Raw genomic sequence first — 27926 nt, forward strand, 5'->3', positions numbered from 1 at the left:
ACATCAATTTTGTTTTGTAGTCAGTCTATAAATATCCTCACAGCTAATTCAAAGTCCTGATTAGGATGGGCAGGCAGTCTGTTTCAGACAAAATGTTGCGTTGTTTGCACAAAATTGACAATGAGTGTTTGTGTAGAGGATGAGAATCTTAGATTCATCCTGGGTTAAAACATATACCTTGCCCAGTCAAACTACGTTTCCTAGAATCCTATTTTTCAGCACTGACTGCATTAACAGCCTGGTGTCTGCTCGATGTTTAGTGGCAAATAACATGATGGAGAAGATTGTTTACCATATCACAGATTTCTTTTATTTCATTTTATAAAACTTTTAGCCAACCTGACTTCTTCTGATCTGAATTTAATTTAAAAGATGGACCAATCAATATTTCACAAAGTTGGCACAGTTGCCGATTGTCTGTATGCAAAAATGTCTGACACGGTCTTGAACGGGATTGGAAGATATTGTTAGCAGACAGAAAATTTCAGGCAGATATAATCTTTTCATATTTAGGCAAATAAGGAAATTGTGGCTCATTTACGTCATAGATACGCTTGGCTCATAGATCAAAATTTCAGGCAAATTTGAGGATCAAAGTCCAATTCTGATTGGCGACCGGTTCTTCTACTCTAACTGTAGACTGTTAAACAGACTGAAATGAATTCAGTCTTGTGTAAATACTTAATCTGAGAACAAATATTTATAAATTAAAAAAGAAAAAGAACGAAACCTATGTCAAGTTAGATTTGTTGAAAGTCTGGCCTTTTATTTGTGTCTATGTGTTTGTGTGTGATTGTACGTCACCTCAATGGACCTTCTATAGAATGCTGTGTGTTTGACTATTGATTTTATGTGCACCATTCTGTGAGGAAAGTTCCTCTTTTTTCCCCAGATTGACTACATTATGTACTATTTTTAATGTGTGGATTAATTTGCTTATTTTTGATGCCACTGAACAAAGCTCTACTAGAGTTGCTACCTTTTTAAAGTAATTATGTAAATGAAGCCATCAAAGTTGACATCTGACACTAAATGCAACTGTCTCGCTATCAGCACTATTTTATTTATGAACATAGGGGTTCTTTGTACTGTTTATTCCTCCTGGAATAAGAACAAGAAATGTTGAAAATGCAAAACTCATTGGAGTTATGTTTTAAAAGTGGACCTGTCCAGACAGTTGAAGCAGTTACTGACGACTGTTGTGGCAGCTTAATAATTACTAAATAATTATTGTCAAGTTTGACAATATTGAACATTATTGTCTGTTTTCGCTGTATGAAATGTTTTTTTAGCAATTTATTTAAATTTTTTTCAGCTTCCACCTTCAGTTTTATCTGTAATCATGTGTATGTGGGTGTGTGTGGTTATGTTTATTTTGTTTTTGTCTGTTTTCCTTCATTACAGTTTATTTTTATTGTTCTAAACTGCAAAAAAATAAAAATAGCAAAATTATCAATGTAAATGCATCCAAATGAAATATTTGTGTAAATGAGCAACAGTAAGCATTTTGGCAGCATGCAAGTAATCTAATTGATTTAATGTGGTTTAGAAAAACATATCCTCCTTTTTTTTCTGTGTAACCATTTCTGGTTTCATATTTTGATCTGTTTTCAGCCACCTCATGGAAACATTTAAAACAAAATGATATCCTGCTCTAAAAAATCTGTCAATGTTGTAAAAGTATAACGCCTTTCCATTCAGCAAGGCAATACACGTCCATCGGCTTTGGCTTGGTTATGTGACACAAAATATGTTTGATTCAAAGGGAAATGTGTCGATGTAAATTTAGTTTGTACAAGATTTGTGCTGCAGAGATGAACTGCTCATCACAAATAGAATAGTCACACAGCATCAAAGCACCTTTACAGATGAGGATTTATAAAAGAGAGTCAGTGGTATGTTATAATCAGCTCAAAGATCTAACGATTGTTGATGGTCATTATTCATCAGCCCACTTTTTAAGGCTTTGTACTGTTGCAGTGCATACTGAACAAATTGTGGCCTATCCAGGCAAAAATAATGCCGATTGCTAGTCTCTACTAGTATAATCGTTCATTGCTATTTGTGGCTTTGGGGACAAATTTAGTCAACTGTTAAATAAAGGGTAATGCATGTGTCTGTGACTGTTCAGAGCATTTTTTGCCACTTCAATTGCCGCTGTAATAATGTGATATGGTGAAATATTGTGTGTACAGCTACAAAACTTTTTCTCTGCAAGTAGATGGAGAAGATTATTGATACAATGGCCTTGCTAAGTTTCCAACATTTGATGCCTCTTTGTTTTTTAGGGGTTTTATGTAATTTAAACTGAACAATTCAAATGACCAAAGAGGCCACTTAATTTAGGAGACTTGTTATTGAATGGCTAATTAAACAAGATGTGTAAATGTAACTAGGTTATTATGGGTCAAGGCAAATGTATTTATTTAGCACATTTCATAGGCAATGTTCATTCAAAGTGCAGTTACGACAGAAAAATGAAATGTAGAGTATAAAATTATACTGTACAGCTTGAAAAGCATACGGTCCTATTAGGTGTATAGCATTGCATTTGGAGAGTGAAGCAATAAGGTGACAAACTTGCATTTTATACTGAGTGCTGTATTTCAGCGGGAGAGCAATCATAATTTCTATGCTATATGTTTTGCACATTGCATATATATTTTAATGGATGTAATACATATTTTTATACATGTTTGCTGCATCTATGAGCTCTATTTTGTGAATAGTTTTAAAGATGCATGTAAGCCATCACATGTCACAGAAAATATATGTACTTTGAAATTCCTGTTGTAAAAGATGTAAGCCATCATGTCACAGAAAATATGTGTACTTTGAAATTACTGTTGTAAAAGATGTTTGAGTCTCTTAAATATATCAGAGAAATTACTGTGTCTGTTGTTGTTTATTTGTGTTATAAATTAACTTAACTTAAAAATTATGAAGCATGAAAAATTTTACAAACAAGTCCGAAATAAGTTCACACGCAGTTATTACGTATCTTTACAAATGTTAACTGGGCTCTTAGCATTTTCCATGATATACTGGAAAGTTTCATGACAAAATTTATCAAATCAAATATATATATATGCACTAGTTTTGTTTGATCATCAGTGAGGTTGGAATATGCAGTTGTTTTCATAGTGACAGTAGGTTCTAGTATTTTCCTGTAACCATTCCTTGGCTCTCTTCCAGACTCATTTACTCTGCTAATACATGAATGCAAACTAGTATTATTTTAGAGATTTTTATGTGTTTCAAAACGAGCATTTAAAAATCTAGACTATAACAGTATATTATCCATTTACAAAGGTGATTGCATTAAAAGGCAACTTTTGTCCTGGTGCCTTTGATTATTGCCACAGTCATGAATTGGAGACTATCATCCTAACTTTTTTTTTGCATGCATGCACAAAAGTGGTTAATATAAATCCCTTGTGGGAGATACCACTATGTTAGAACAGTGCATTAGATCCTGTTACTTGTTATTGTTTGGTATGTAAGGATTTCCATGTACCACAAACAATATGTTCAAAAAGGCACGTTATCATGTCTTAACTTATTTTGCACATTTTGCCTACATAAGGGCTTGTCACACTGCACTTAACCCAGGGTTACAGGTATCATCTTTTTAAATCCTGGCTCAAGATGATTTTTAACACTAGGTTTAGCAAGCGTATTTGTAATTTCGAAAGAGGGTTTGCAATGCTTTTACCCCTGGGTTATAAAACCTTGCTCTAGAGGGCGAACGGCACTGCTTGTGCACATTAAAATCCAAGAGTTTACAGTTTAAACGATATCATGTAAGAATCCTACAGCAAGTTGTTTAGCAACAGACAACCAGTCATAAACTGCTTCAGTGTTAACCTCGTTAAAAATTCCTTTGCTCAGGACAGTCGCAGAAGTAGCAAAGGCAAACAATTTAATTTGGGTGAGGAAGAGAGTATTATTTCTGTAGTAAATTTCAGAGGACCAACCAACCACCGTGGATTTCCATGGTGACATTTAGACAGATGGACATGCGAGCTGCATTCGTGCAATCAATCAACCAACCTCATAAATATTCAAATAAGAACATTAACCAAGTGTTTACAATTGCACATTGTGTTATTAATAAATTAATACCCAGGATTAAATACTAACACAGGGTAAAGTATGAACAGTGTTAACAAAATGTGAAAAGCCAAATAATGACTATTCCCCAAACAATTCTGTAAGTGCAGGGATCAGGGGCGAATATTCCAGGGAGAGATGGGGGAAGATAATTCAGCCAGTAATCAACCCCCCATATTTATAAGATGATCAATGGAAATTCTTCAAACGCCCTTGGCAAAGATAAACATCCTTTCCTCTTAAAATGAGGCCCTAATGACGTGATTCTCCCTGACAGCTTCCTGTGCCCAGCTCCACTCTCAACTGGGTCTGTTCTTACAGTCATACTATCACAGACCAAGTGCCGTGCTTGCTGTGCCTCAAAGTCTATGAGATTTACCAACGTCTTTGTGGCAGGACGGACACTTGTGGGCAATATCTTTGAAGCGATTCGTGCAGAAGGGGACCAAGCAGCATCCAGCCAGACACCTAGCCCAGCAATGACAGAATTAGAATGTCAGTGTTCTCAAATATTCTAACACTATGTAGCCTAAACAAACAACTGCTTTATGGGTTTTGTTAAATAATTGATCTGCAGAAAGACACTCTTTGAATAATGAACATTATTAATTGTTAAATACTACTCACCCCACCATGGATAAGAGACAGCAAAAGAGGAAGACATTGCTGCCAATTTTGTAGCGAACCTCAGTGTCAACAATTTTTTGGCAGAAAGGACACTTCACTGTGGCCGTAGTCATGGGGAGGTCATCCAAGGGTATTGTCTGCACTGGGGGCTCTGGGGAGGTAAAACACTTTTTAGGGGGCATTCACACAGATTTCACTTTTGCAAACATCTGCACTGTTTTTGCATAGTTTTTCTCTGAAAACTATAGACGGACATATTTGACCATTGCGACACATTTGGCGGTTTTATCAGCACCTCACGCCATGAGCACCCCATTTTTAAGATGATACATATCTAGATAAAAACATTTTTATAAATTCATCTCAAGGCATGTTTTCCATAGTTGATGAATGCAAGAACATTGTGTGAAGAGCCCCATGAATTGTTTTGTTTCATTAAGGGTTAGAGGCTATTAGATTTTCCATTTTACATATAAATCATTTATGAAACCTGTTTAGTTTGTTTGGGGTGTCATGAAGACTCTATAAACTAGGCAACAATTCATCAATTAATTAAGATAAAAAATAAACAATCATATTTTCATTAAAATCATTATCATGAGCAGGCCGAAACGTACCATGGTAAACAAATCCATTCTTTGACTCATTCACATACACATCATATGCTCATACAACTTATTCTACTCATAGTCTTAACTGGACTTGGATATGACTTTGGATTTGGACTTGGACTGTTTGGCTGTTGAAAGACAGGCTCTGGAGCTTTTGGCTGCTCTGAAATGTGTCAGATGTGTCACTTAGGTTTAGACAAGTTTGGCTCCCAAAGATTGTGCTGTTTAAAACTGCATGACTGTTTATTTACCTGTTGTTTCCTCTTGCGGAGGAATGTAAGGAGCAGTAATAGCTTCTGAGAGAGAAAAGGGGAGAACGTACAGTCCTTGTATTTGACCTTTCGCATCTGTCACGGCAAGTAAATCATGGCCAAGATCTGGACACAAGATGAGACAATTAATGTTACATTTGGAAGCTTTAAAATCGACCCATTCATAGATCCTGATGCTTTCTGTGTGCCTGGTACAGTAATGCGTTCGTTCATGTGGTGGTTTTCTCAGCATAAAGAGATACATATATTACTTGCTATAATATCGCTTTAAGCATGTACTGTTCTGCTGTTATTTTAAAATTAAATGTATTTTTTTTATTATCTTTAATGTATTTTAACAAACACTTCAGCAAACATGTCTAGTAGAAATTTACTGTTATAATAAATTTGTATTTTTAATTTAGCTAATTCCTCCTTTTCACAGTTGCTTTGCAAATACTTTTGTTTCTTTGGCTGGAGGTTAAAGTCTTGAATCTGTAAGCTTGCCTCTGTCCGGGGGTTTTTCAGTGGGCTGTGGTCTCACTTTGAGAAACTCCTTCTCTTTTTCCTCCAGAAGCTTCAACTCTTCCTCTATCCTTTCCAGTTCAGATGGGCCCTCATCATTTGCAAGGGATTCTAGAAAATGTAAATTAACATCAGCCAAATTATTGTTTGTACTAACTAGTCAAATTAATATTGCACATGGATTACAGGTAAGAGCTGTGTCATTGCAATTTGAATGTTCAAAGTGCCCAGCAAAGTAGATGCAACCACTTATATTTGAAGAGTGAAAGAGGAATAACTGTGAATATCAGGTCAAAGTTTGCATGTTATCTACATGTAGCAGCTGAATAGCCTACTATTGTTCTCTCTGTCCTTGTTTCTATTCCACCCAAATTGCTCTAGTAATGTTTGCATATATCAAAGTAGATTAAATGTATTATTTATAGAGTCATGTTTCATGTCAATCATGTCTTTATTCATATCATCGTTGTTTTAATATTGGTATATATCAGTCTTATTAAGAAGGGCATGTGTCTGCTTGCAAGCTTTTCTTTACCTTCCAGTATGTTGCTCTTCTTTTGAATCACCTGAAGAAACTCAAGGCGGTTTTGGAGCTGTTGCCTTCTGAAAAGGATGCTCCACAGGGTCGTGTCGTCATCATGTGTAAAGCCCCCTGACAGCACTGGGATCATAGTGCTGCTGCCCTAAAGGCCATATTTCATTGATTTTACAACCTCATTTGAAAATATTTACATTTTGACCATACCAGTATCACCAAAAGCCCTACTGTTATTTTACTTAAAAAAAAAAATTATTCAGTCCTCTGTTGAGTTATTCCTATTAGACAGAATAGATGTTTCTAGATATTACTGAGTCCGTTGTGAATCTGAAAAGTTCACATGAATATATCTATACATGAATGTACATGATTGACCAAATGTTTGCAAACACCATACAATTTCTTGTTGATGCAACATTAAAACTGTAGCAATTTTTTACACTTTTAACCTACTGTTAATCTTGGTAACAAGGGGGGGGGGGTTACGGGGGTTCTGACTTTCAGTAAAAAAAAAGTTTTACAACACCATTTTCTACATCTTAAAAATATGCATCTTTGACATAATATGATGTAAACACCTAAGTAAACAAATAGCCAGTGGTAACTTAACAAGTCAAGCAATCATTGCTGAACTTGTAGAAATATAGATCTAATTTAGCAAAATAAGTACAAAAATGAACTGCTTATAATTCATTAATATATGCACTTTTGTATACAGTATCTGTATTTGTTAAGGAAGCATCTGCCAATAATGTAAAAGTGTAAGAAAGTCCATACCATTACACGCAGAAGAGTTGCACTAAACGAGTTGTCTAATATGGCAGGTTTTTAAGTATCACAAAAGGCATTAACAAAGTGAGATTTGGATGCAGATGATTTCAGGTGTCTTTTTATTTTCTTGTAATGTTTATTAACTTTTGGCCATCGTTATTAACACTTTATTTGACAATTTGAATCTATCATTCATACATACCACTTACGGTAGACAGAAAGCCCATTTAAAAGATAAATTATAAAAAAGAAATACATTTTTAATATTGTCTCTAAAAAAAAAATAAGACTCTTGTCAACCCTGAATTTAATGATCGGTACATGGCATTACCTATAGGCACTGGGGTGCTGTTCTTGTTCTCTGAGTAGTTGAGTCACAGTCCAGTTTCAATCTTGGAAATGTAGACAGTATTGAAGTGTGATGGGGATAATAGTCAGTTTGCTCCAATTAGTATTCCTTTTGTAGTCCTTGTCCAGCTGTTCTTCTTTTGAAATATTTTTTTACTATGCAGTTTAGATTTTTTCCCCATAATCTCTTACAGCATTGTTCCCATTGTGGTGTGAATGTGGATCATAAAATGAGAAGACATCAATAATTAATAAAAAAAACAAGCTCAATCAGTAGAAAGCTTCACAGTAAATAACGCTCAATTCTCCAGTACATTCACCTGCCTTGCTCCATTCACGTCTGTTAGAACTAAACCATCTAAGATCTTATTTCCATATGGGCTTGAATGTTATTTTCATAGTCAAATGTCCTGTAAAATGTGATGTACTGACCGTCAACTTTACTGGTTCTTTGTGTATGTGTGTGTGTGGTTGTGTTTCACCTACAGTGTGATGATCTCACAACTGTCCCCACAATTCAAGCGGCTTAGTGAAGAGACTAAATTAAATTAACTTTCATTAAAATCTAAAAATTCCTAAAGGTTTCAATGAGTGTTGGGTTTAGGATTCAGGGTTAAGATTTTCAATGGTTGTTGAATGCGGATCATAAAGATACCCAGAGATAAATCCTTAAAAATGCATTTAGCTGTATGTATGATTATGAATCTGATTTAAAAACTGATAAAGGATAAAACAGCAGTAAAAAACATGGCTATCATGACATCATTTATTTTTGTTACAAGTAGAAATAATAATACATGTTATTTCTAAAGTTCCTTTCTCACACACAAAGTGCAATTTTTAAGGTGTAAAAAAGTATGGATAGTTTTTCTTTATTAAGAATGATTTTTAAGTAGTAATGATGATTAAATAATTAAGTATTAACTTCAGCTATTCACTATTTTTTTTAAAGATCATGTTACTTTTCATTAACAAACTTTCCTACTTTGAAAAGAACTAAAAAAAACTTCTCAAAGAGACTTTTCAAAGGGATAGTTCACCCAAAAATTACAATTATTTGATCATTTACTGACCATTGTGTTTTTGGCGATCCACATTATTCATGCATATCACTCTCTACTGGGCAGGGAGGAGAATTTCTAGCAAAAAATGACTTCAATATTGATGTTTCTCACTCACACCTATCATATCACTTCTGAAGATATGGATTAAAACACTGGAGTCATATGGGTTACTTTTATGATGCCTTTATGTGCACTTTGGAGTGTTAACATTTTGGCACCCATTCACTTGCATTGTATGGACCTACAGAGCTGAAATGTTCTTCAAAAAATCATAAAATGTGTTCTGCACAAGAAAGAAAGTCATACATCTCTGGGATGGCATGAGGGTGAGTAAATGATGAGAGAATTTTCATTTTTGGGTGAACTATTCCTTTAATCCATCCTATCCTGGCCTTCACCTCTAGAGGTCAGACGTTTACATACAATAGCATACTGAAGCAGCCAGCAACCTGAAATATGAACCAATGAATTAACATAGGACTGAGGTAAACACCCTGACCTACTGACAGAGCCTGATATGATGGTTCTTGGTGCATTGTTTTTGTGTTTCTAAGAGTCTATGTATGCTTGTGTATCTTTGTATTTGTAAAGCAGGCTGGAATCATGTGTTCGTTGGTTCACAGTGAGCAAGTCTATGAAATCACTGAGGACCACTTCCCATTTCAGTGGTCTCAGCTGGAGTTTATCTGTGTGTAATGTGAGTGTTGCACAGCCCCTTCCTCTCCCCAATCTATCTTCATTTTTACCTTCTGTTTTACACTATAAAAAACTGTTTCTTTTGCATCATTTCCTCTCTGATCCATCTTTTTTCCTCTCCTTTATCTCCTCTGTCTATAAGATTACAAAATATCACCCAGATAGACTGGGTCCAGTTTCTGCTGCATGCCCATGTGCCAAACGTGATCTTGGATGATGACATCACAGGGGGAGGGGCTTGAACAGACAATAAGATGAAAGGAGGGGTCTGAAACAGTGGGCAACGGAACACAGAAGAAAGCACAAGCACATGTAGTCTGCAAATATTGTTACGCTGCTCAAAGTAGCTGCAGTCTTTGCTTCTTTTGCAGGCTGTCTGTGGAATGATGAAGTCATTGTGTTGCTAACTGCAACTGAGTGTTGATAAATCCGTTGCTCAGGCTATTTTACTCACATTATGAAATTGTATCGATAAATCTAAGTTTGATGCTGAATTATCTACTCTAGCTGCTTTTTTCTTTTGTTTCTAACAGTTTTTATAAGGAAAACTGGGGGTAATTTTCATAAGTGAAGTTTGTCTTAAGGGTCATAGGTAATTACATGGTTTTGAGTCAAAGGTCAAATTTCACAAATGTGTGTTTTTCTTGCAGTGGTTTTGTATGTTGGTTTCAAAGTAATCTAGTCCAAATCCATCTTAAATATATATATATATATATATATATATATATATATATATATATATATATATATATATATATATATATATATATATATTTAATTATTATAGTGGCAGCAGTGCAGTGCATAAAATCAAGCAGATATAGGTCAGGAGCTTCAGTTAATGTTCACATCAACCATCAGAATGGGGAAAAATGTGATCTCAGTGATTTGGATCGTGGCATAATTTTTGGTGGCACATGGGCTGGTTTGAATATTTCTGTACCTGCTGATCTCCTGGGATTTTCACACACAACAGTCTCTAAAATTAACTCAGAATGGTGCCAAAAACATAAAACATCCAGTGAGCAGCAGTTCTGTGGATTGAAATGCCTTATTGATGAGAGAGATCAACAGAGAATGGCCAGACTGGTTTGAACTGACAAAGTCTACAGTAACTCAGATATCCACTCTGTACAATTCTGGTGAGAAGAATACCATCTCAGAATGTTATTCTGAGATGCGGGTTGGCGCTTTTTTGACAGCACGAGGGGGGACCTGCACAATATTATTCAGGTGGATTTAATGTTGTGGCTGATCGGTGTAAATGTCCACTTTCACATTATTCGTCTTTTGTTTTTGGCAATTCGCATTCTCCATGTATATCGCCACCTACTGGGAAGATCATTAATAGAAAAAAGGACTTGAAAACATGTGTTTAATTCTCACCCACAACTTTATGTGATTTTTGGAGATTCAAAGTTTTGGTCACTATTCACTTACATTGCATGGACCTACAAAATGGAGATATTCTTCTAAAAATCTTCATTTGTGTACAGCAGAAGAAAGAACGTCATACACATCAGGGATGGCATGAGGGTTAGAAAATTATGCTTGAATTTTCATTTTTGGGTGAAACATTCCTTTCACTCACAGGTTGAACAAAGGTGTTCTCAGGACAAGGGTAGCCAATAATTAATAAATGTCGGGTCGGGGAAAATTGTCTTGTGTTTTAATTGTTATAAATCTATGCAATTTATTTATTCCATAATTGTTTATTTTACATTTTAACACAATTTGTCTTGTTTCATGAATTGCTTTATGTTTCACAATGGTTTAAAGGTTTACATTTAGCTGAAAACTGTATTCTAGGTCCATTTATGTTTAATTCTTGGCAAGTTCATTGGAGGGCAGTTGATTTGAGTCAAACAGACTTTGCAGCTTAATGACAGCAAAGATTTTACAATCACTGCACATAATGTTGAGTGTGAGTGTGTATCAGTATGGCAGCTGTGCTGATTTGTCTGTGACGTAGTGCTAATCTGCTGCGAGCCAGTGCAGACTCAGAAGTCGAGGGAGAGAGTGTGTGCATATGTCCACGTGGGGAAGGAGGAGGAGGAGAGCGGACAAATCAGATCTCCAAGTAGAAGGATGTACTGAGAACTGCTTGTCTCTCTGCAGTCAACACCGGTCTGACCTGCTCGCAGTTTATATGACTAAAAAAAAGACCACCTGGTCTGTGAGTGTTAGCTGCCAGAGACCCTGTTAAGATGCAGAGCTAACTACCATCTTGGTGAATGTCATGAAAAAATAAATAAATCATATTACATCCCAAAATAAAAAAATAAAAAAATAATTTGCATAAAAATGAAGCCTATTTTCAGAACCATTGAGAATGTTTTTGTTTTGCAACATTACTTGTAAAGAGTGAAAAATTACCTCTACAGTGATTATCATATAAGATTCTCATTTCTGTAATATGTGTTTTGTTTTGTTTTTTAAGTTGAGTTTGGAAGATTTCTGGAAGAATTGTCACAGGGGTGAGGTATGTGGCAGTACCCTTGTATTGTGATTTACATAATTAGATAAATATCCTCCTGGACTTTCGTTTTCATCAAAATTTGGATTACAGTAATGAGAATAACATTTTTGCATTCGGTAATGACAAAGAGGACAGAGGCTATTTTAATTGTTGTGGAAAATAAAAACACAATGTAAAAAAAATCCCAATAGTCCCAAAAAGGTGCTTTGTCTTCTGCAAATTAATATTTCTTATTTACTGATTTTGTGAGATTCAACAGACCTGTTAACATCTTTCCTTTGTACATTTAATTTTGTCCATTGCCCCTGACAATTTGCTAAGGCTTTGTGCAGTGAATCTCAAGATTGATACGGGCTGGACAGCTCTGACAGTGTCTGATCATTTAAACTAGATCTCCATCCATCCATGTACTGTGTGTTAGTGTTAATGGAGCAATCAGAACTCTTACTCATCTCATTTCCTGCTGACTCATGTCCATTCATTCCTTTCAGTTCAAACCTTAGCGGGTGTCTCCTGACAGGCTCCTGGCAGCCCTGAAGTGGCCAAGTGAGTCATTTGATATCAAACCTTTCCTGATTCATTAAGCCCTGCAGCCCCTCCTCTACCAGAAGCCTTGTTGCAAACTTCTTTTCAAAATGCAGTGTGATGTTCACATTGACATCTATGCCGTCCTTCTCCCCTGCTATGTAGAACTTTGTGTCCTGAACTTCGAGCTGTGCCAGTGATAGAGTGGGACCAGAATGGAGAGCAGGAGAACTTTTTTTTTTTTGTATCCAACAAGATTTTAGGTTAAAATAAGTATGTATACTCAGGGCATTTATTATTAATTTTTAAATAATTTCAGTAGAACTTTTTAAAATGCATGCTCTATACTTGGAAGCACATGTAACTTAACCTGTCCTCAGGTCAAAAAGTTAAACTGCCAAAATACTTGTTTAAAAATGCAACTAATTCATAACTATTAATATCAAATTAAAGGTAGGGATCTGTAAGATATCAAACAATATACAAAGTAAACTTTAAATAATATTTTACATAAAAAAAAGATACAATTTGTGTCCTCACGTTTGTCAACTCCATCAGACTTTTTTATAATACTGAATAAATCAGATAACGCCATGGTCAACTATAACTCTGAGTACCTCTTTACCACTTCCTGCTCATGGTGGATGCAACAGTAGGACACATGGTCTGGTAAGTATATTTTAATCTAACAATGTTTAAGTCTCTGCGGTCACAGCTTCAACTAACATTGCCATTTTGATCAATTCTGTTAGAACTGTGGGATTTATTTTGCCATTTTGGTTTAGGCTATAGAGGCAGCTTTAATGGAGGAAAATGGCTCAAAATGGTTCTAGTGTTCCATGGTTAAGATAGAAAAATTTTGTCAACTCCATCAGAATATTCTGAATAGTGTGAAAAGAGAAAAAAGTTATGTTATAAAGTGTAAGTTATGAAGTGAATAAATGTACATTTTCAGAAACAAGAGCTTTTATAAAACCTCATCTTTTACATGGTTCGTTTGCTGAGATTTTTGTCTACAAATATATCCATTTCAAATTAATTTAGCAATAAAAAAAAAATACAAATCAGATTTTAAACATGTTTTGTCCGTTATCTCAAGAATCAGTGAAGTAATATATTTTTTCCTATTGAGCTCAGCTCATTCACATTTGACATTTTACACATTTTAATTCTTTGTAGTATTTCGTCACATGAATCTGAATAGAGAAATGATGAGACATCAGTAGAATAAACAAAAAAGGAAAATATTTGTAATCAATTTTAAGTAACACTTTACAATAAGGTCCTATACATGACCATTAGATAAAACATGGTGTATCATGAACAAACAATTAAAAAAAATGTCTGCATTTAATAATGCTGGTTATTGTTTATTTATAAAAATACTACTGTTTATTGTTAGTATATATTGTACTTTAAAGTACAATATGTCACCTTATTATAAAGTGTTACCAAACTTTTTATTAAGTGACCTGTACAATGAGTATCCAGAACAAGAATGGACAATCCATTCAAGAACAGAAGTCACATCATAGGACATACAATATTTATTTAGAAACACAAACGATGATAAGTTAATTATCAGGTAGTCCACAAATATTGTGGGAATGGTATCAATACAGTCATACAGAGGAAAACATACATGGAAACCCATTTAGGAACAAGTTACCCCAAAAGACAAGTTTTGATCAGAAATTTGTATAAACGGTAAATAAAAACGAAATTTTAAGATAAGTTACTGATAGCATTGCCTCATGAAAATTATTGTTTTCATCCTGTTTTCATCCAAGAATGAACTTTGACTTCAAACATTTTTTTTATGATTTATAGTTTTTAAATAAATATCAATAGAAAAGCTGATGGGGCTGCCCTGAATTAAGATATAATTTTCTCTAAAAACACATAATGTGACAGTATTCCCAAAAAGCGTTCATGTAGAATTCCCCCCAAAAGCAAGAAGTGACAAAATATGATTTATGTACATATGAATACGCCATGCAAATTTGCAAGTCTGCTCACAAACATGTTTTGTACTAGTCTGATTTTATGTAGCTTTTTGCGGCTTGGATTTATCCTCATCAAAGGCCCTCTAGCAACAAAACTGCTCCCCTCCTGCAGGTCCTCCCTCGGCCCTCAAAATGGTTTAAATAAAACATTTTACCATGCTTATAATATATCCAGATCTTTTTGTCTATTCAGAAAACAGAATCAACAGATCAATCCACACAATATTGGAGAATATCAGTGAGTTACTGCTTGATAGATAAAGCAAAACATTATGTAAAATCCAGTTTGAGTTCGAAAAAATATCGTAGTGAGATTCCCTGATTGGTTGAGTAGAGTCAGGTGACCAGTGAGGTACGAAAAGTCCCCTTATCCAATGGGGAGAGGAAATGTCCAATACACTTGATGTTTGAGTGTGTGTTCGTGACACACGTAATACACATGAATGCATACAATGAATACTATTTAAAAACTGCAAAAACAAATCCTGCAATTGCACATGCAATGTCAGTTCTCGTAATAAACGACCGGTCTTGCATAAAGAAAGAACACCAGATAAAAGAATACAAAGTTAAAGGTGAGAAAAATCACTAAACGTCCATCATTCAAAAGATACCAGAAATAATCCATGGCGTAATGATCGTAGTAAATGTTAAACTACTCATTTATTATAGAAAACAATATCAGTACATTTCAGTTGCTTTCTTTCTTAGTAATGCAATGTGCGTTTGCTTTGTTTCTCTTATTACCTTTGTGTTGGCTTTCTCTCCTCTTCTTTAAAAGTCCATGTTGCTTGGTTATTCTTGGTGTAGCTCTCTCCCCCTCCATGCTTGGTGAGTGAGAAAGAAAAACGAGTGCCCCAGACCCTGCCATAACCCTCTCTCCCCTGCTCTTGCTCTTCCCATCAACTGCGTGAGGGAGGTTGGGAAGGAGGCCATGTAGTCTGGGCCCTCATCTCTCGGCCTCCATGGCGACACTAGCCTTCTGTTCGGTTGCCGTTTGCTGGTTGACAGCTGAGGGCCAGCCAGGGGGTGGGTGGGCCTGTTGGGGCGAAGGCCCCTGAGTCCATAAGCTCGGCTGGTTGGACATGGGTGGGGTCATGCCCCAGCTGACCGGAGGTGGAGGGGGCGAGGTGGCCATGCTAGGACTGCTGCTGCTGTTGAAGCTTTCCGAGGCTTTAAGTCGCGAGAACATGGTGAGCGCGTCAGGGAAGTTTGGTGGCGTTGCAGGTGTGTTGGCGGGAGTACACATCTGTAAAGTGGATGGAGAAAGAATCACAAATATGTGCTTGGATAATTCACAGGTAAACAGCACGAAGGGCCGTTCAAACCACACATGTATTATATAACTTATATTAAGGAAAATTATTTTTACTTTTGAACTCTGTCTAATTGCTCATTAGCTTAACTGGTCTGCACTTACAACTATGAGTCGATATGTGAGCTGAAAGTGCTATAAGTGCCAAATAATGACGTGGTTGTTTCAGCATTTGTGTTTTTCATCTAATTCATTGAATCGTTTTTCAATTTGTTATTATGATACTAGTGGTTAGGTTTAAAATTTAGGTTAGTGAGGGTCAGTTTTCTTTATTTAAAACTCAATAGAGAAGTAACCCTTAAAAGCCTGATCTGTTTGGAAGAATATTGAACTTGTTTTAAGTGCCTTACAGTGGACATTTCACCTTGGAACTGCCACGATAAGTGTCATGAACCATGTAATAATATTTAGCAAATATGTTCCCCCAGTCACACAATTTTCATGAGATGAGGCTGCGTTTTTGTGTCCCTGCACTTCATAGGTTTTCTCTGTAAACGTGTGCAAAATGGACGTCTTTGACCATTGCATCTCATCCAGGTGTTATTTTAGTGTCTTGCACAGGAGTATGAGTAAAACAGAAGATCAACTTTTAAAAGCATGTCCGAGACACCTGTGTTCTGTTATAAGCGTTGACTGATTGAAAGTTGAAAGCATCTAGCTTTTTTAAGCACAATAACACGTATGGTCTGAATGGCCCCTAAGAGGCAAAACAACATGTCTCAAATAACAAATCTGGTACAGTATCAATAAAAGAAGATAGTCAACATGAAATCAAAATGGACCCTATTTACTTTCTTATTATATGTTTCTGGTTCAAAGTGATATAATTTGCTACACCTCTGAAATGTCTTTCCTTCTTGGCTGACATCACCGATCCCTCTTATTTTGCAACCCCTCTCTTCCAACCACTAATCCCATTTTGATTTGTAAGGGCAAATTTCACAATCCAATCAACGCCAGATGGACATAATCATGTCCCGCCCATCGAACACAATTTAATGTTGACTTTGTATACTCTATACTCTTAGCATTCCTAACTAACAAAACATATATTAATCCAGTGGTTCTCAATTTTTGGGGGGTCACGCCCCCCTTTGAAACAAGAAAACTTTCAAGCAAGGATTGCAAGGATTCATACCTATGAATAGAAATAAGCTTCATCAGTCTCTATAAAAGTTTTTTTAAATCCTCATCCAGTAATAATAAATAACTGAATGTCACATCCTAGCCAGCGCTGAAAATAGTAACAAGTATCACGTGACAGCGCCGTCTACACACTGTTTCGGTCAGGACCTCTGGCAATCATTAACACCTGATTAATGATACTGATAAACTTTCATAAAAACTGACCTTTCTGACCTTGTGCAAAATCAGTATTACTTTTTTCATCCGTGAAACACAAGATTGAGGGATGAGAGGATTGTTTTTGTTCCGAAAGCTCCGAAACCACACATAAAAGCTCTATTTAAGTCATCCATTGCACTCGTGCCTTAGATCTCAATCCTTCTGAAGTCATATAGTGTGTTGTGTGAGGAAAAGACCAAAATTTAAATGTTAATTCACCTCGTCACTCATTTGAAACTGGTGCGCATGCAAGAATGGCCTTGTTTTCTTGAGCGCACATGACATCAACGCTTTGGGCTGTCAAGAGCTGCGTGCGTAGGATGCGCTGTGGTGCCAGACTAATGTTTAAAGGCAGAGGAAAATAAATTGCGCACTTCGGTACTTATGTGTATTTTCACTATTTTTGTTGAATGTGTGAAATTGAACGAGATTTGAGGACGAGCCAGTCTTCTGCGGCCCCCTTGCAATACCTCCGCCCCCCCTAAGGGGGATGCCTCACACTTTGAGAATCCATGTGACATGTTAACAAGCCGAAACATTGACATAAATTGCCCCCACAGATAATTCCGACAGCCCCTCCCTTCCTTTGCATTCTTTCTGCTTGTTTTGATTGGTACTTTTCTAATAGTTCTACTTCCTGTTTCTCATCTATGCCCTGGCATCACATGCTCTGCCTTCCTCTGTTCAACGTTGAGCTTCTCCATTACCTCAATGACCTCTCCATTGTGCTCTGAACTGGCTCTCCTCTGTCCAAAGCAAAGCCCATATTTATAGAAATACACAATAGGACTCAAGAGAGCAACCCCACCATCCTGCAGTGTTTTTGGCTGCAGGACAACATCACCAAAATAAACACCACTTCACAGGTCACCGCAAATATGCCTGGTACACATCAACAATCTGTGTATTGATTTAGCAGCTTTTTTGCGATTCTTCAAGATGAAAAAAGTACATTAAATAAACAAAATGATGTGTGTACAACTTTTTGTGTTTAGTATTGATACAATAATCTCCAGCTCTGTTCTGAAACTATGAGCTGCCTTTGGGGGTTGAAATTTAAGGCATCATAGGCATGTTCCTGGTGCAAAGGGGCTGAATAGCATGTATCCTTCAGGAAGAAGGAAATGCCCTCTGAGTTCTGTTTAAAAATATATCCAAGATGTCTCTAAGATGACATCTGTAACCCTAGATGACTTTAAATCACAAGAGTATTTGCAACAGGAAATTTGTGGGATTAAAAAATGGCTTTGAAACTGTGTTACACAGGCTTCAAATGCCACAAAAAAAGGCCTCAATTAAGAAGAGATGCACAAAAAGGGCATCCAGTAATACATATGGAGGAGAAGGTAAGTAGCTAAAAGGAATAGTTACTGTCATCATTTAAAACCTTGACTGTCTTTCTACTGTCTAACACAAAATTTGTTTTTATAACAGAATGTCCAAGCTGCTCTTTTTTCATACTAAGAAGGTTTTTGTTCCTCACACAAAGCAATTGACCCTTCACTAAGACATGCCTTAAAAGTGTTTCTGACCAATCCTGTCTTAGCAACCGTTGCCCTGCCGCCATAATTCTGACACACGTTAGCTAATTTCCAATGACAGCCTAAGGAAATAATGTGTGTTTGAAAACTTTTAAGCAGGATTTGATCAAAATAATAAATAAAAAAATAATTAAAACAGGTTGTTGCCGGTTAATTTGCAATAGTGACAATACTACTTACCCAGAGAGGATACACACAGTGTTTTTCTTTCTTTTAAAAATGAAATAAAGAAAGGTCTCCAACCACTTTCATTGTATGGAAGAGAGCAGCTCAGACATCCTGCTAAGCTCCTTTTATGTTCCATGGAAGTAAGTTGGAACAACATGCGGGTGAGTAAAGGATGACAGAATTTTCAGTTTGGGGTGTACTTTTCCTTTAACACGGCTCACAAACAAAGAGCAAATGCATCTGCAAATCTTCCATAATTCAGAAATATTGACAAAGCACACTTCAAGAGGTGTTGTGTACATAACAAACATGCTCTGGCCGACAGCTGGGTTGCTATGGAAATATTTTGGTTGTGAGGACAGATCTGTTGATAAGAAATTAGGTCAGAGTTGGTATAGAAAAACATGACCTGCAGTGCACAGCCCAGTCCACTTTGTTACATTATTTTTTTGTTTCTTAAGTATTACTTGGAAACATAATTTGTAGTGAATGTTCAAAACATAAAATGTGTCTCTTTCTGAGCACTGGGAAAGCAAACTGCATCCCAAGGATCTCCTGAGTGGTTTCTGTGTTTCTATGCAAGACAAAGTAGAAAACAATGATGGTCCAGGGCGAATGTGGGATTTGTTAGCAAACAGCATCTCCTTGTATCAACAGTGCTGTGTTTTCAAGTTGGAGGTCAGAGTGTGTGTGACCACTTCCATGGAGAATCAATTCAGAAACATGCTGGTTTAAACACATGAAAGTGAAACCAGCTTGTGTGGTGTTCAAGCACATTGAATCACTTCCATGAACGTCGCAGGGGTATTTAGAAGAAAAAAATAGACCAACATTCCCATGTTCCCATTTCATTTTGCTATTGCTCTAGTGGCAAGCTGACTATTTGAATACAAAAACAAGCAGTGGATGGATTTACAGCTTTCACATGGGCCGAGAAAAATGTTTGTCCTTATCATATGTAACTGGAAATCTACAACATACTATAGAAAGATTTAAAATTCCTTTGGGCTGAATGGATGACACAATTCACTGCTCCGCACTTATGCTATAGCTTGGAGGTTCTAGGGCTGGAGTTATGGAAAGTGAACACATTGTGGCAGATGATCTATGTAATAAGATAATTGATGGTTCACTGCAGCATTCAATTGTAAAACAGGACACAAGACTCTATGATCTGGTGTCATTGTATTTGTGAATGCATGAAAGAGAGACTGGGAAGTTTGCCAAGCAGGCAGATAATGCCTTTAAGAGGTGCTTTGATTTCCAAAAGAAAAAGTTTCATTTGTAATAATCACGCTGCAGAGGTTAATATTTTTTTTCTTCTGATTTCTGCACTCTGTTATGCTACAACAGGAGAAAATCAAGTCTTTCTGGTGTGTTGTACATACTTAGCTATTAAAAATTTGTCCCTTGAAGTTCGCTAAATCTAATAAAACCATTCTTTGGAGATATCCTCAATTGGAAAAATTAGTAATAAATAAATGAAATGGTTTTTTTTAAAGGAATGTTAGTTCTTGGCAAACATCACAGTTACAGTAATGCACTGAACATTAAAATACACAAAACTCTGTAATCCTGGTAAGTGATTTTTTCACACCAAATTCCAATGTATGTGCTAAGGCCTGTTCACACCAAATCCGTTTTGTTAGTACGAATGTTTGTTCCGAACAAACTTTTGTATGGTATCAATGCATTCCTATGGCGCTATGCACACGTGGTCTGACAAATCGTCCGTTGACAATCCAAAGGTTTTTTTTCTAGAGAGTGTTCAGATTTGTTTTCTTCGGACTGCAATGAACATCCCTGAAAAAGACACTTTACATGCTGTAGATAAACGAATTGCAGAACCACACTGCTATTTTTATTGCAAGAATAATATATCAAAAGAATGGCAATAGGTGCTTCGGTAGCACAGCAAGTAAATATGCTGACTGCCACCTCTGCAGTCATGAATTCGAATCCAGGGCATGCTGAGTGACTCCAGCCAGGTCTCCTAAGCATCCAAATTGACCCGGTAGCTACGGAGGGTAGATTCACATCCTCCTCATGGTCACTATAATGTGGTTCTCGCTCTCGGTGGGCGCGTAATGAGTTGTGCGTGGATGCCACAGAGAACAGCATGAGCCACGGTAACACAATCAACAAGACACATGAAAAGAGACAGTCTCAGACGTGGAGGCAACTGAGATTCGTCCTCCGCCACATGGATTAAGGTGAGTCACTACGCCACCACGAGGACTTGGGGAAAAAAGGGGAGAAAACAAAAAAATAAGAATGGCAATAATTTTAATAAAGACAGAGAGCCAGGCTATTCTTTTATATTCTTTTAATATTCTGCATTGTATTTCATAATATACCTGTTATTCTTAATGTACATTATTCCACCTGTATTTATATCACTGTACCTTGTGTTATATTGTCCAGACATTATTCCAGGCATTACAAAAAGAGAAGTTGGCTCCAGGTGTCGGTTTGTGATATACTCGTAGCCAAGTACATGTGCAATAAAATACAACAGTGTTCTTTATTCATCTCACTCACATAGTACACACAGTACAGAAGGATTTCAGAGCAAAACAATAGGCAGTTATTGTCTGAAAATGTTGGCTGGGTTTTACAATGAAAAGACGACTGATCCACACTTCTATTTAAATCAAGGACATGACTCTGAGGTTAATCCAGACTGCAGTGTCCACTGCCAAGTAAGCTTGGACAGAGCCGTTTAAGGGGAGTCCAACAAACAGACAACCTAAAGAGTTACTCTCTGTCCAAGAAAATTTTTACAGACCCTAAACAATTTGTTCTGGAGTTTATGAACTGAAATATTGTACATTAAAGAGGCACCAAACAAAGACACGGCACAAACATGACTGCATTGCACGTTACTAGTTTGCACGTTTGCGACTCACACACTTTGCATCCCTTCGCAGAACTCTCTATATGCTGGGAAGAATGCTTTTGGAAACATGCTTTAAATGTGGTTTACTTTCTGGCACACTTCTGACACAAAGCTTTGACCGAGACATTAACACAGGACCAAATGCTTCACACAGTCTATAATATGGCTATATACCAATTGAAAAATGTAGGTTGTTAAAAATAGAATAGAAATAGAAATATCTACTTTTCCAATGCACTTTCAGAGCAAATTCCATTGTGTTGACTTTGATAACTAAGATAGTATTTCTTAACGTCTCAATATTGTTTATTCTATATTTCAAACTAACTGTCTAACTTCAAATTCACAGCCTCCACAATTTAGAACATTTACTCTCTTTAATATGTACAGTTCTTTAACCTTTCCCCATAGGTAAGTGTATCTATAAATTAATATATTGCCAGCTATGACCTGAAATACCAACAGCTGAGAGTCTGAACTGCTTCTTAGTCCACACCCAGAAAAAAAACAGTTAAAGTTACAAGAAGTTGTACCCCTTCCTCTTAGTCCCAATGCCAGAAAAAGAGCCTTTTCTACTCCTTGTGTATTAAATCCTGCTTTAGTTACTGTACTTTAACAACAGGATATCTTGACATCTAACTAAGGCTTTTTTTTTAACTTAGATTATCTTTTATTTGGAGGTTAATACATGGTCAGAGGTTCACTGGAATAGCAGGGACAGGATAAAATAATTCCTTAATTTCCTTAAATTCTTTCTCAAAATGTGACATGCTATGTTACATAAGATTTTTTTCCCCCTCAAATTTGTGCTTAATACTGCCAAAGTTTTGGTTTCTAATAATTTTAACTCAATTGAAGACAGCAATAGAACAGATTTACATTCTTGTTCCATAAATTATGTTTATTAATGTTCCAATTCATCTTACATCACATCTGTCAAGGACTGTTTTTAGTCACCCTATTTAATATTTGACAAATCTACACTTTTAAGAATATATATCATTGACAGATCACTTGTTTCAATATGAAACAGACTCCTCCATGTGGTGGTTAAAGCCCTCCTCTAGTAACACATGTCTTTTGTAGTGCAAAACATTTAGGACATGGCCAAATTTGCACAGAGTGTCTTCAATGTAACTTTTAGCCATAAGCAATGCACACATTAACTTTGGAAAAACTTGTATATAAAACTCATTTTAGTTTGAAAGAGCCTCTTTTTGTGAGATACAGCCCCACTTCCTGTTTGAGGCTTTTGCTGTGTGAGTTGTGAGCCAACGTGGTCAGCAGTTATTTATTGTGTGACTGCAGCAGGGTCACTTTAGGAGACAAACATATAACATTACATCTAGAGGTGTGAATCTACACTGCCCTCATGATTCGTTTTGATTACGATTCAAGGGTAACAGTTAGATTATAAAGGATTCTTGATGCATCATGTCCTCCAGTTTCTTTTTTTTTAGTTTCTTCAAAAATTATTTTTTACTCTCTTTTTTTTCCCTTTCAGCTTTTTATTTACATTTACATTTACATTTATGCATTTGGCAGACACTTTTATCCAAAGCGACTTACAGAGCCCTTATTACAGGGACAATCCCCCTGGAGCAACCTGGAGTTAAGTGCCTTGCTCAAGGACACAATGGTGGTGGCTCGAACCAGCATCCTTCTGATTACCAGATTACCAGTATTTAACAGTTGTTCCCGGTCAAAACACACTGAATACTATTACTTCAACTGATTATATAGATTTTTCATTTAATAGTACTTAATTATTATTTAAAATTAATCTATGACATGCCTATTTATTAACATTTTTGAAATTAAATGTGCTGGTCCAGGATGACGGATATATCTGCTTCTATGAGTGTGCAGCTGTTAGCTTCACCTGTCCTCACCTGCACAGGTGAGAGTAATGCAAAGTTTACACTACACAAATTTAGGCCCAATTTTCACTAGCCGACGAAAGCCCAAAATCATAGGCGAATCGGAGCTCGCTCCCATGACTGACAAACGCAATGTATGAATTATCAAAGACGCGATCAGAGAAAAGCGCTGACACGTAGCCGATGTCAGCAAGATATCTAGCATGTTAAATATCTGGACCTGCCTGTGATTCTAAATTGTGCAAAATGAAATATGTTTTGACTGAATAAAACTGTAGCGTTGACCTACAGCCAACGAGAGAGCAAGAAACGGGGCATGGGAATTTTCAGTGGGAGGAGTCCTTGACAAGACAGACAGTTGTGTAATATTAACAGTACCACAATCCAACGTATTTGAAAGTCAAGTAGTGTGTAGGAGGCATAAAGTGATTTAAATGTTGCAGTTGTTGCTTCAGAAATGTATCAAACATTTTTCGTATGCACTGTTCCATCTGTTTTCTCTGCGAGTAGATCACATGACCCTGTCGCAAACGCTACAATGGATTTCAAACCCTTATCCTCAGGTGTGCGCACTGTCCTGACAAGCGAGTGACCGACAATAAGCAAAAGCCAATGAAATGGCAAGCGCGCAAGAGTAGAGAAAGGCATCAGGAAAAAGAAAAGAATTAAATGAAAACATCACCCACGTCTCACAAACCACTGCCTCAACATTATTTTCTTCTGTGTTTTCCCCCGTTGTGTGCAAATCAGTGCAATAACAGGTGCAAGCTCATATTTCATGTTGTTTGTTGGCATGTTATCACAAATAAACTCTCCCGCTGCTATGTGCGTGGGTTTGTGAAAAAGCAGTAATGATTCTGAATGTGTCTGAAAAACCAGCAAGGAGACTGTCTGAACATTTTGTTAATTTATAGAGAGAAATGCACATTCTCTCCACTCTCCACGAACACTTGGATAAGCCTAATAGTACACATTTATCTAGGTTATCTAACGTTAGAGCGAGCGGCCATGCAAAGTGGCTAAGGTTAGGCTACTTACATGTTTCAAATGATAAGCCATGTTTGAGGTCGATGAATGATAGGCGAACGTATGCAGTGTCTTGGGGTCATCCTATACCCTCTCTAAATGATCCCACACATGGATTTCCTGCCCGACATAATGAATTACTGCATGGACCAGCTGTGAAAACGATCATGTCTGTCCGTCACTGACTGCGTGTCTTCGGCACTTCCTGTGGAGTTTTTTTTTCAGCGACCAACCGACCAATCAAAACTTGGTCAACCAAGACTCTTCTCATCGACTAAGGTTTGGCCGACTATTAGGGGGCATCCCTACTCAAAATGAACAGCAATACATTCAGGTGTTAAGCTTCAGAGAGGCCTGAATCTGTGCAATTATGCTTTAAAAAGATAGACCCTTCAGCAACATCCGATTAACAGCAACTTAATGCAACAATTGTGGCTGACAGCCAAAAAAACATTTACATGATTTTAGATGTTCAAACACTACAGTCGCCATCAGCCATTCATTTTTATTGGCACATTCTGAATCCAAACAACACATACTATACTCAATATAAAAAACATAATGCAAGCACACAAATCTGCTGATTTTTTCATACACTTGTTTTAGCCCCAATTCTGCCAATCAGAATAAGTGTGCCAGTGCAGTGGAAATTATGGAACAAACCAAAAGAAAATGTTTGTTGTCCAAACAATTTGCTTCATGTGGTAAATATACTAGTTTAATTAAACACACAAATGTTATTTAATGTGACTAAATCAACCTGAAAAATTAGGTTACACCAACCAAATTTTCATGGGTTAATTTTAATTACAAAACCTATAGTTCTGAACATGAATTCTGATTGGATGAGCCATGTTTGGGTGATTTCCTAACAACATTTTTGCACCCTTGTAGGGCACTGTGGAAAGGGGCACCACTCAAAAAAGTAGTTACAAGTGAAAGAAAAAAGTGGGCAAGTTGCCCTTTTTTTTTTTTTGATTAAACAATGGTCTAGATTTACTTCAAAGTCCATAAGCTCAAGAAAATATTTGTTAAGATTTGCGCATTTCAATTTCATAACAAAATTCCATCAAATTGATTTTTTTTATTTTTAACAAAACAAACTTAAAAACGCACACCAGAAAGACCCAATTTTCTCTTGTTGTAGGATAACAGAGATCAGAAAAAAAGTCAAAACCTCTGCAGCTTGATTACAAATGACTGCTCTGGAGGAAACTTTTTTATTTAATTTAAATATTTAGGATTTTATTTTATTTTAAACAATTCAATTTTATATAATTTAGTGTTTAAAGATATTTATTTTGTGTTCATTTTGTTGGGTTGTGTCTTAATTTCGCTATGCTGTGGTTAATTTCCATTGTGTTTCCAACATATGTTTGCTTTGCTAATTTTGTTGTGTTGTGCTCTGCTGGGCCACCATAACAAATACTACAAGTTTCATTAACACGAATCCAGTGACAATGAGACATTCTGGAACTCCTTTGCCATAATGCACATTTAATTTATAACTCAAATGCTTGTTTATTTTTCAACAATGAACTGAATATTCATATTTCAATACACTGATTATTGTGTGACCGACGCAAACTCACATCCATGATACTTTAACCTTGCGGCCATTATTTCTTTGAATTTATGCTGAACACTGAAATACTGCCTACCTCGACACACTGTAATAACAGTGAAGTGAACACAGCGCCCGCATGTCTGTGTGTGTTTATTTCTGGAAGCCCCATCTCTCTGCAACATGGCCGATATGGCTACCTCTTACCATTAATATTGTTACAGCCAAACAACCAAAGCTACCATATAAACACAATAAACACAGGCAAAGCAGCATTCGTCCAATAATGCACACACTATAAGCAAATAGTTGATGGGTTTTATACTCACCATTTGATGATGGGGGCCGTAAGGGATATTTGTCTCTTGAAAAAAGGCACTAAGGGCTGTCTGTGAATGAAGGATGACAACACAACATTACTCCTAATACTATATAATAATAGAACAGTGTTTCCCACAGGATTTTGTGAGACTCTGTGTGTGTGTGTGTGTGTGTGTGTGTGTGTGTGTGTGTGTGTGTGTGTGTGTGTGTGTGTGTGTGTGAGCATGCGCGTACAGGGGGGGCTGGCTGACTGGGAGAGAGAGATGCTTTGCCAAAAAAATGGCGCAAAACACAACCTTAGAAATGTTTTATGTTATCATGAGAGGTGTACAAATATTTTACACAGTCTAATGGGAAACACTGTAGTATTACTTAAATAGGTTTATAACACGCTAGACTGGAAAACTCTGGGGGCTTTATTAATTTGTGAGAGCTGAGAATGGATGTATGTGTGCATGTAGGCTGATCAAATGAAAAACGAAAGCACAATTTGTGTTCGTATACAACACTGCTGGTGGTGTGCAGTCTGTGTAATCTGTCAGCGGTCATCTTCATTGCATAATAGCATGGAAAGCTAGTAGTGTGTCATGAGTAAGGATTATAGTATGTAATCTGGAGTATACCCTAATTGGATAGAAGCCTAACTCTGTTGAGCTTTACTCAAATGTTATAGTATATAATGTAAATATATTTAAGGTGCTGTTCGTTACCAAAAATAAAACAAATGCTTTTAGACTATACATTTTCAAGGAGGAAGTGAAACGTTGTTATTAGTCATTAATAGCATTGTTATTTCGACACGCTAACAGCAACTGTGTATGCAGTGCATCACACAAACAATGCATTGCATGGTGTGCTCGCGCTGCACTTACCTCAAATTGCCAGTGTGCCGCTTGCAAAAGCTGTTTCGCCTGCTCTGCGGCACATCCAGCTGTCAGGACGAACTGGTTTATCATAACTTGATGCTTGAGTTCATCCATATTCGTCGACATTTACTTCCGAGCCACGAATAATATTGTTTTTTCCGGGACAAGATTTTTGAGATGAAGTCTCTCCGCTTTTTTCTTTCAGTCGTCCACCATCACAGCCGGCTGAGCAAACAAATATTTACTGTAGGAGCGCTAGTGTAAGGAACGCCAGATGATTGACAGCACGAAGCAGCCAATGAGAGCGGGGCAGAGGTAATGGGAATTGTATGCTTCTGGAGTCCACGTTTGTTGTGTTTCTGATGACACTGGTTTACTGTGGCTCATAAATTGACGCGCTCGATATAGATGTTTACAGATTTGGTCATACAGTGTGAAATTATATATT

The 27926-nt window shown here is 36.7% G+C and overlaps 2 protein-coding genes across 2 annotated transcripts; both read right to left on the reverse strand.

The window, feature by feature from the left end:
- Positions 1–4472: 4472 nt before the first annotated feature.
- LOC127633399 (lipopolysaccharide-induced tumor necrosis factor-alpha factor homolog) lies at positions 4473–8144 on the reverse strand. The gene is made up of 6 exons (XM_052112469.1): positions 7768–8144; positions 6663–6810; positions 6110–6238; positions 5603–5728; positions 4741–4891; positions 4473–4581 (listed from the first exon to the last, which is right to left on the reverse strand). Exons 2-6 carry the CDS (start codon positions 6796–6798, stop codon positions 4473–4475), a joined length of 651 nt encoding a protein of 216 aa, XP_051968429.1. The 5' UTR covers positions 6799–6810; positions 7768–8144.
- Positions 8145–15361: 7217 nt separating this feature from the next.
- On the reverse strand, positions 15362–27732 carry LOC127633400 (UBA-like domain-containing protein 1). The gene is made up of 3 exons (XM_052112470.1): positions 27485–27732; positions 26621–26680; positions 15362–15803 (listed from the first exon to the last, which is right to left on the reverse strand). The coding sequence occupies exons 1-3, from the start codon at positions 27602–27604 to the stop codon at positions 15504–15506; spliced, it is 480 nt and encodes a 159-aa protein (XP_051968430.1). The 5' UTR covers positions 27605–27732; the 3' UTR covers positions 15362–15503.
- Positions 27733–27926: the final 194 nt, after the last annotated feature.

This window comes from Xyrauchen texanus, chromosome 40 (assembly GCF_025860055.1).
Source record: "Xyrauchen texanus isolate HMW12.3.18 chromosome 40, RBS_HiC_50CHRs, whole genome shotgun sequence".
In the NCBI taxonomy this organism is placed as follows: Eukaryota; Metazoa; Chordata; class Actinopteri; order Cypriniformes; family Catostomidae; genus Xyrauchen; species Xyrauchen texanus.

Bases quoted from the DNA above. Each gene is read 5' to 3' on its own strand.
- LOC127633399 (XM_052112469.1), bottom strand. From the start codon at position 6,798: ATGATCCCAGTGCTGTCAGGGGGCTTTACACATGATGACGACACGACC. The intron at 6,239-6,662 runs GTAAAGAAAAGC...TACATTTTCTAG, and splicing joins GAAGAGCAACATACTGGAAG to AATCCCTTGCAAATGATGAG. The intron at 4,892-5,602 runs GTAAATAAACAG...TTACCTCCCCAG, and splicing joins TCCGCAAGAGGAAACAACAG to AGCCCCCAGTGCAGACAATA.
- LOC127633400 (XM_052112470.1), bottom strand. From the start codon at position 27,604: ATGTCGACGAATATGGATGAACTCAAGCATCAAGTTATGATAAACCAG. The intron at 26,681-27,484 runs GTAAGTGCAGCG...CTTCATTCACAG, and splicing joins CGGCACACTGGCAATTTGAG to ACAGCCCTTAGTGCCTTTTT. The intron at 15,804-26,620 runs GTGAGTATAAAA...TCCACTTTACAG, and splicing joins ACGGCCCCCATCATCAAATG to ATGTGTACTCCCGCCAACAC.